The 9,384-nt window shown below is 43.8% G+C and overlaps 1 protein-coding gene across 1 annotated transcript in view; it reads right to left on the bottom strand.

Annotated features, from left to right (window-relative positions):
- Positions 1-743: 743 nt before the first annotated feature.
- The window catches only part of plxnd1 (plexin D1), a 61,279-nt gene continuing 52,638 nt past the window's right edge, over positions 744-9,384 (bottom strand). The window contains exons 30-36 of the mRNA XM_041051943.1: positions 8,231-8,265; positions 7,506-7,610; positions 7,147-7,310; positions 6,905-7,052; positions 3,197-3,337; positions 3,013-3,087; positions 744-1,946 (exon numbers count right to left, since the gene is read on the bottom strand). Of these exons, the coding sequence (XP_040907877.1) occupies positions 1,830-1,946; positions 3,013-3,087; positions 3,197-3,337; positions 6,905-7,052; positions 7,147-7,310; positions 7,506-7,610; positions 8,231-8,265 (785 nt within the window). The 3' untranslated portion in view covers positions 744-1,829. The remainder of the gene's footprint in view (positions 1,947-3,012; positions 3,088-3,196; positions 3,338-6,904; positions 7,053-7,146; positions 7,311-7,505; positions 7,611-8,230; positions 8,266-9,384) is intronic.

Below are 9,384 nucleotides of genomic sequence, written 5' to 3'. Positions count from 1 at the left end.
AGCAGCATTATGTTCTATTGGCCAATCCTCTTGACTTACCTCTCCATGTGTCTTCACTGCAGTGGCGCAACCGCATCTTTGGTGGGACTGACATATTCAAAAGCCAGCATGTGTGTTCTCAATCCATTTAATCATGGAAAGTGTTCAGCTGGCTTCACAGAGTTTAACCCGGCATCAAGGTGGTGTTGTCCGTGTGATGATCCAGCTGAACACATTCCAAGCTCCCCACTACTCAAAAAAAAAAACACTAAATATGTGAAAATCTAATATAACAAACCACAATGCATGATTTCATCCACATCAACTCTTATTTAAGTAATTGTTGGAGTTATATATCCCCAAGAAATGCGCTTAGAACAATCAATTTTATGAGTACTTAGTTGAAATTAGTCATGAATTTGTTTAGATATCTCATGAGTTTTTCAGGCATCAGACAGGGCTGTCCTCTTGTCTCTTTGTCTCTCCTCTTGTTTACGGAGACAAGGCTGAGGTGGTTGGTTTGCTCTTGGCATCTACTGAGACATGAGTGTAAACAGATGGACCTGAAAAGAGCCTGTGCAAAAGACTGGATGCATGTGTGTGTTTATGTGTTTGAATAGATGTCAGAATGTCAGTGTGTGCATTAAAGAGATGTGGGGATATTATTTTGTTCATTGTGTAAAGTTTAGGATCTTGTAGAAGTTGTTCTGTGTCTTGCAATAAAAACAAAGTTAAATGTCTGCATGGCTTTTCCCTTACTCGCTTTATCATGAGAACATTTACAAGGCTTCTGAGACATTCCAGATGCTAGTTTGTGGGCTTTTGGGTGGCAGGCCAAATCCTAATGGTTTTCAAATGTTCAAATTCACTATACTGTAATGCATTTAAAAATGAAGCACTTTGAGGACAATAAATGTTGTCATCCTTGGACACTTTAAAATCCTAAATACTGTAATTTATTTCACAAACTCTGACAAGTCATTTGGCATCACAAATACAGTCTTTCCTCTGATTATATTGAGCTCACTTTTTTCATAAATGTAAATTTCCCTCTTTTAAATTGTTCACAATCCAACATGATATTCATTTGTTTAAAAACACACTGATCAACACTTCTATACTAATGCAGCTCTTCCCAGTGAACTACATGACATTTGATTTCATTAATTTCAGTCCTTGATAATTTCTCTCTCCACTCCTCCTCAATCCATCATCAACCTGCAAAGCACATTGGGACACATTGTTCAGAGCACCGATAGGGGGGAGTCGCCCATCTTCACCAATCACACCTGAGAACATTGCAGGCTTTAGGAGATGGGAGGAGTTCATCATGGTCCTTCCTACTCATCCTGATGAACAGGCCACTTGAAAGCATTATAACATATCTATAAATATTGCTATGGACATTATAATACAGTACAGTGCATCATTGGCTCGTTCCCTTCAGAAAAGGGTTCAGTGCGTTAAGATTGCCACCAGGGCTTACTGTAGCTCCCAGTAATTGTAAGGACATCCAGAAAAAAAAGCCTCACCTCCAAACTCCTACATATTCCTTCTAAAGCCTAGCAGAGCCTGACTGGAATTCTGTCTGTGTCATGGGGAGAGATTTGGGAAAACTGCTCGGAGTTCCCAGATGAAAGGAGGAACACCTCACAAATGTGTAACGCTTGAGAGGCAGGTTTAAGTCCTTTGCTCTGCCACTTTTCACACCTGTTAGAGTCTGTGGGAATAATAATGACACTTCTGAAGGCTAACTCCATAGTGGCCGACATTCCCAGGTAACCACGTAGGTGGGAGGAAGGCAGCTGTCAGCAGGAGAAAGAGATGGCTAGTAGAAGAGACTGGCAGGTTCAGGCTTCACTGCAGCACTCGTAGATGTTGTCCTCCACAAGGGCAATGACCTGCTCGAACTTGTGGTGCAGCTGAGTGCGCCGTGCAGTGGGGTTAGACTCCAGAGCGTTTACCACCTGACCGGGGCGGGGGGGGGGGGGGGGCAGAGAAGAAAAACACAACAAAGATGACTTTCAGTGGCTGTCGAGCATTCATGCATTTTTCTGTCTGGGAGAGGGAGGAAATCAGCCACCTGCCTGGACATAGAAAGTTGAACGAGAGAGAAAGTGAGAGTCGCAGAGGAACAAGTGAAGTGCTTCAGCCTCTTCTCCTGCCTTCACGCATGCTTCCACACCACAAAAGCCTTTGCTCTTCACATATTTACAAAACCCACATCTGCTCTGTTTTTCATGCCCAATAGTTGTCACCGTGTCAGTGGGATTTATGGGCTCTTAGCAGCAGTGTGCTACCAGGCAGAGCGAACTGAGCTGGGGCGAGAGAATAGGCAATCAGGGGCCATTCACAGAGCTCTGTGAATCAGAGTCTAAGCCCCTGGCCCACGTCAGTACAGTAGCATGACAGAGGAAAGCAGCTAAACTGTATTATCATGAGGGTGCTCCATTAAGGCACAGTCACCACTGACTAAGCCTCTCCAGAGAATAGTCACAGCAATAAGGAAACATGGGGGAGTTCAGCAGGGGCTTGAAGAGGGCTGGTTTAGAGCGAGATATGAAGCAGCAACTTAACACTGTCATTAAGCAGATAGGGGTGGTGGATATAGAGAAGGTAAACACCATGTTGTTTGCTTAAAGTGAAAGGTATATGCAGGCTGGAAGGGAGAATTGGACACACAGTATAGTGGTTGCTGCTCAGAGGATGGTCCACATTTAATGTTGTTCTTCTGGAAACATTTTACAAAAAAAACAAGGTACTTAGAGTAAATATTCAAAGGATATTTGGGCAGACAACTGAGTGACAAGTTGTAATGCTCTTTACTCTCTGATACATCTCTCAACATGCACATGATCTTCCACAGTGATGCGTCACGCTCTGATAATCATCAGTGAAACATTCTGTGGTAAAAGGGGTTGCCTGAGGTGTGGTGGCTGCAGAAAAAAGGCCAGTTTAAACATGAGTCACATATTTAATCTGAAATCTGAGATCAGAAAGACAGAGAAGTAAGGTAAGAATCTCTTCTCTTACCTGGTTTCTGTATCTTTTGGCATAATTGTAGATTTCTGTCAAGGCCAGGTTGGTGTTGAATTCGTTTCTGTACTTCTACAGGAAGGACAACAGAGCATTGCATTAGATTACATTCAAATTAAACATGCATGTAATTGTGGGCCAGATGACTCACTCACGGGTAGATTCTGAACACTTTACTCACCCGTGACTCCTCAGCCAGGTGAGCATTCATCTCCTGCTCACTAAGAGGTGCCATTTCCTGTATCTGCTGGTAATAGCACTGCACTCTCTTCTTATACTCAGGGATCTCCTTGGCATACAGCAGCTTGTTGGTGGGAGAATCCTGAAAAAAACAAAACAAAACACACATTTCAGTCAGGACACTCAACCAATACTAGTTTGGCATGTTGTGGCTCCGCTCATGTGATGCTCTGGAACAAATCTCAACAAGCTTGATACAGACTGTCCCTGAGCTCACAAACCCCTTTGGCAGATCCTGAGATAAAAACATGAGCACATTAAAAGAAACATTGAAAATTCATAAACAACTAAATGTTACTACTGGGAGAGGCTGGAGTTAAATTTACAAAAAGCATTCAGTACTGTAGCAGCTAGGATGAGGTCTCAGCTTTGACCTTGACTCAGTGTCAATAACATGATACATACAATATAAATTAGGGGTAGTGAAAAAAAATTGATTATTGATTAATCGCGAATATATTATGGACGATTATGATACGATGATTAAATTTCCAAAGATCGTTTTTTTTTTTTGTAATACGCAGCAGGGACTCCTCCAGTTACTGGCTGTCATACAAGATTTAACCGCAAGGCGGAGCTGGTGACTAACAGTCATAACAAAACACCCTGTAACAGAGGCAGCGAGCGAGCTTACTATGCTAGCGAGAGGCGTGCCGCTCCTTGCACAATATGGCGACCGCTGAAGTTAGAACTAGTGATGGGAATTCTGGGTCTTTTAAGAGAACCGGCTCTTTTGGCCCAAGCGGCTCTTCAGATTGTTTTGTTGATTAAATTAAACAACATTTTGAGGCCATACTAAAGTATGAATATTTTTGGCCTATTTTGAAGCCTTTCTATACTATGACCATTTTTATGACATTTTGAGGCCATACTAAAGTATGACTTTTTTTGGCCTGTTTTAAAGCCTTACTATACTATGACGTTTTTTGGCCTATTTTGAAGCCTTATTATGCTATGACCATTTTATGATATTTTGAGGCCATACTATTTAATTTACTGGTGTTTTTGGTCGGGTTGAGGTCATCCCTCCGGATCTTCTGCATCCACTCTGCCCGTACCGCTGCGTTAACGGGGAATGCATGAAAGCTGACTTCTTTGTTGTAACGTGACGAAATGGTACATAACGGCACACAACAATGGATGAGTCGGTAAAATAATCTAGGTATACTGGGTGTTCCTGAGAAGGAAGAGGGCACGGACAGATGCTTGTTTATAGAAAAATGGATAGCTGACATTTTAAAGATAGAGCCACCGGCTCTGGAGAGAGCTCATTGGATAAAGAGTCAGAGGCCCGCTATGTCCCCAAGAACAGTCATGGTCAAGTGTCTGAACTACAAGGACCGGGAAAACATTCTAAGAGCTGCGAAGACAATCAAAGAGGTGAAATATAAGAACAACAGGATGAGATTTCTCCCAGATCTACCAACTGAAGTGTACAAGCAGCAAAGGCAATATTACAGCGTGAGGATGAGACTGCACACATAAGCTTGTAACAGAGTATTTTTAAAGTGTTGCTCTGTATTGCTGCTTTTACTAAAGTAAGCAGTATTTCTTTCACCACTGGTGCTAATGTTCTATTAAGGAGCAGTTCTGTTACAGTAGATGCTGTCTGTTGATGACCCCATCTCAACCAGCCTAAAACGAGACAATGGAGGGAGGGAACAGTTTCCTTTCCGCACAACAGGAGACTCAAAAAGCCAGAGCTGGAGAAGGAACATTCCAGTCTAAACAATACCCCTTCATTCCTCTGCCACTCTCTCAACAGTCACTTCAGGCTCTCGCACTGGTGCTTATTCAAGCAGGAAGAAAAGTAGCGGGGCTAAGAGGTTGTGGGCATATTCGGGTTTAAGTGGTGACTACTGTTGCGAGCGAGTGTGGTCTTTGTGTGCTGTGAGTGTGCAAGAGAGAAAGGGACAGAGAGAAAGTAGGACAGGGAAAAAGAAGGGGTAAAAGAGACGGGCAGCCGCAGCTTTCAGCATCACTGAATGTGCTTACAGCGCACCTTAATATTTCTATGTGTCATGAGTTATTTGTATCACATAATGTGTGTTTGTTTGTGTGTGTGTTTGTGTGTGTTAATGGTGCTGGAAGACTGAAAGGCTGCGGCCATAGTCGCTCCTTCTGATAGGGAACCCTCTCTCTTCCTGTCCACAAGGTCACTTCCTGCTGTTCGGCCATCTGCCTGGTAACCCCCCTGTGACCCCGTGGCCCTCCATGTCTGCATCTCGCCAGATAAGAGGGTTTCCGTGGAAACTGGGAGCGTTGCTTGGTTTCCTACCCCTCTTTCTCACCCCTGCTGCGCTTCGGCTAATCCAGACCCCATACCCTTCATTGCCCTGTCCCGAGGCCATCAGACACACTCATACACATGCCCAAACGAGCGACTGTAAACACTCGAGGAAAACGTAGAGGTGTGTCATGTTGGTCTCCTTGACCTACAGGAAAAAAAACACAGACACATCCTTGAACCTGCTGACTCCACAACACTGCACTTGCACAGCCAGATGTGACTTGTTAATGAGGAGGCTGCAGACACGAAAATAAAAAATGTTCAAAAACGTCTCAAAGCTGCTGGTTTCATGTCTGTGTATCCATTGGCATGTATCCGCCTGCATGTATGAATATTGCTGCTGTGAGTGCACTGGCTTTGGCTCTGAAGTGAAGTATATAAATCAGAGTGGCTCTCAGTGAAAGAGGAGCATTATTTGATGAGTCCTCGACTTCCTCCAGGGAGGAAGCCAGTCAGAGAGAGACAGGAAGCAGAGCGTGCTCAGGGTCACGGTGTCTGAGGGATGAGACGGATTTGTGAGCAGTGACGACATTGACATGCAAGCGTGCATGCGCACACACACACACACACAGAGGCAGATAGACATACATATGCACGCCTGAACACACACATACACACACATGCACTCGCACGCAGCACAAAAAGAGATCCCTGGTGCTCATGACCTTGGATCAGCCGACTGGGCTGAAATAACATGAGCAGAGGTAGATGGAGCTGACAGTCTGAAGGCTTTGGGATGAGGGTTCACAGGGGGACTCAGGAGGTAAGTTTGTGTGTGTGTGAGTGCTTGTGTGTGTTAGATAGATTTTGTCTTAGGCAGAAAGACAGATAGATGGATAGACACAGATATATAACCTTTATGTAATCATCTATTTAATCAGTAATAAGGTAGATATGATAGTAACAGAACGACAGATCAGAGGTTTTCACGTTGTGAGGCATGCCTCCTCAGGGGATGAGGGAGACAGATAGACAGCTAGATACACAGCGAATAAATGTCCATAAATCCATTAGAAATCATAGAAATAAGAAGCTCTTTGTAACTCCAGAACTCACCAGAGAATCATCATGTTTTTAAGTTTCCTTCATTTTCAAAGTAATTCAGTGATAGTTGTTGTTAGTTGTCACCATGGGTGCATTAGAAACAGTAGCAGTAACTGCTAATAGCTGATTTGGCATACTGTTACTGGTGCCAGTTTGCCAAAGTGTAAACAAATATAAGCTAAAAAAGCTTCCTGTTTACTCCAAACGCCCCCATATTATTGGAAGACAGAATTATAAGTGTCACAGTGTTTTCTCAGAGGGGGTCCACAGTGACAGACTGTGAAAACCCCTGAATTTATAGGTAGACAGACTCACCTTGCCTAGCTGCAGGTCAGAAATGGAGCAGGCATCTATGAAAGCCTGAGCGATGACAGACAGACAGGCGTCCATGTGATCTGTCTTATCAATGTCAAACACAAACTGAGGATTCTTCAGGATGTTCACCCAGAAACGCAGAGGTAAACTGTACAGAGAGGGACAGATAAGCTTTTAAAGCTTTGCACTTGTACAGTGACGTGACCAAAAAGGGACTTTAATCACAGAGTTAAGTTGTGTACCTGTTGGTTTTCCAGATGTGCAGGGTGTCAGGGTCTGTGATGCCCCGTTTGTCAGCCTGCTCCTCCAGGAAGTCAAAGAAATATTTGACAGCCAGAGGGGGGCGGTCCGGAGGGATGCTAAGGATGGCCTGAAAGAGGTCATCCAAGAACTTCTGAAGAGTTCCCTGTGGAGGAAAAGAAAAAAGGCGGCTCATACATACGCAGCAGCATGGTTTCACGGCTTGTGGGAATTTCTAGACGGCTCCTGAGGCTAATATGGGTGGTAAAAACATGAACTAGAACGATGACATAGATATCGAGCTGTAACTAAAATCTGTTTGTGGAGCCGACAACATAAGCAGTTTCTTGATTCTGGTCACCTTGGTGGACAGCAGGCGTGTCAGGTAGATTTCAGGAAGGACTTTCTTGCGGTGGCTCTGTCTGTGCGACTTCTTGGTCTCCATTAGCTCGTCATGAGGGAGGACCTGGAACACAACAGAGGCCAAAGGTCAGCATGCTGCACACAAGTTGAAGCAATAAACTCCCTCATAAGTAGTCTCGTGAATGCTCTACTGTCCCAGTTGTCAAAGGGGAATTTTCTGTTTCATGCATTAGACACATGATCCAGAAACCACATCAGGGTATTTTGAAGCACTGAATAATATACAGAATTGAGGAACTGAAGGGAGTTGGGAAATTCTTTTTTGCTGTGTACATGATCACGTCTCTGACTTGCTCACACAGGTCTAAATAGGGGTAGGGAAAAGAAAAAAAAGCAGTTAAATTCCACCTCCTTGTGTCAAAAAAGGACTACAGAAGTGTCCTGTAAAACTAACTATTCACCCGGCAAATTGTATTTCAAGGAACTCATTATTCTAAAGTCAAAGGGCCCATATCTTGGCTGACGTTTATAAAAGAGCTTAAGCAGCATTAGTGCTGTCATGTCCTCTCAGCAGCTTTCCTTTTCACCTTCGTTCACCCCCATTCTCTCTGTCGTCAGGCCTGCTCCGGGCTGACTAACACTGGCACGCACCCTGAAAGCTCTAGTAATAAACTCAGAGACCACTTAGAGAAACATTTTGATTACCTATGAGGAGATACTCACCAAATGTACATACTTCTCGGTATCCAGATCTTTGACTAAAGAGAAAGACACAAAAAAAGAAACACACAGTATGAAACAATGTGCAATCAGCAAGTTGGAGACCTGAGAGAATGAGAGGAGACAGGAGGAGGGAGCACTGAGGAGTGTGACAGATAGAAGGGGGGAAAAAAAGCAAGAGAGGAGATTGACAGGAGAGAGAGAGAGATAGACTACATGCAAGAGGAGAAAGTGATTAAGGTGGACTGTGGGCCGGTAGGGGAGGGGAGCTGTCTGAGAGAATGAAAAATAAAGATTACGAGTGAAAGGAGGGAGAAAAGAGAGAGATTAGGGGAGACAGACACACAGAGTCTGTGATTGGTTCTGGAGCCGGTGTAATGAGATGGTAATGCGCAGCCAACGCCAGCAAAGAACATTAAACCTAGCTGGTTTATATATAGGTCTAAACACAAACATACTCATGCACATACATGAGCAGATATGAGGATGCATGTAGACACATGTCCAAACACAAGCACAAATGCAGACACAAACACAAATAAATACAGTAAATTATTGTATACACACACCAGCAAAAACAAAGGCAAGCATGTGTACAAATACACACACAAACACACACACACATAGTGAGTGTGTTCTCATTACAACCTGCTCTGCCAGAGATGCTCCTGCCCAGCGGGCCTCAGTCCAGACCCTCAACACTGATCACAGGCAGGCAGGACAGTGTTTTATATTAACCAGGGAGCACTACAGTCTCATAACACCCCCTTGATGCTTTGAAGCCTCAGCCAGGTTTGGTCCACATAAGCCTATTTTTGGCCCAGTATGAATGAGAGGAGAGGCTTTGATGGACAGAGCCTGAGCAAAACTCAGCTCTGGTCTGGTACTGATTATGTAAGGTAGACCCTAGACAACGAATGGACAAGCCCATTAAAGGCTGTATGTAAACTCATCTGTCAACAGGCAGAGCAGTCATTATATTCCAGCTTGAGGCTGGACAATGAGCCAACTTGTATTTTTTTTCCCACAAGCTGACATTTGCTAATGGAATACATCTATAACATGGAAAAAAAAAACTCTCTGAATGAGGCAGCAGCATAACTCCCATGCAAAGTAGAAGAGTATGTGTTGTGATTTATTAGGTGCGAGTGTGTTTA

Source organism: Toxotes jaculatrix, chromosome 2 (assembly GCF_017976425.1).
Source record: "Toxotes jaculatrix isolate fToxJac2 chromosome 2, fToxJac2.pri, whole genome shotgun sequence".
Taxonomy (NCBI): Eukaryota; Metazoa; Chordata; class Actinopteri; family Toxotidae; genus Toxotes; species Toxotes jaculatrix.
This window is presented reverse-complemented; position numbering and strand designations above follow the sequence as displayed.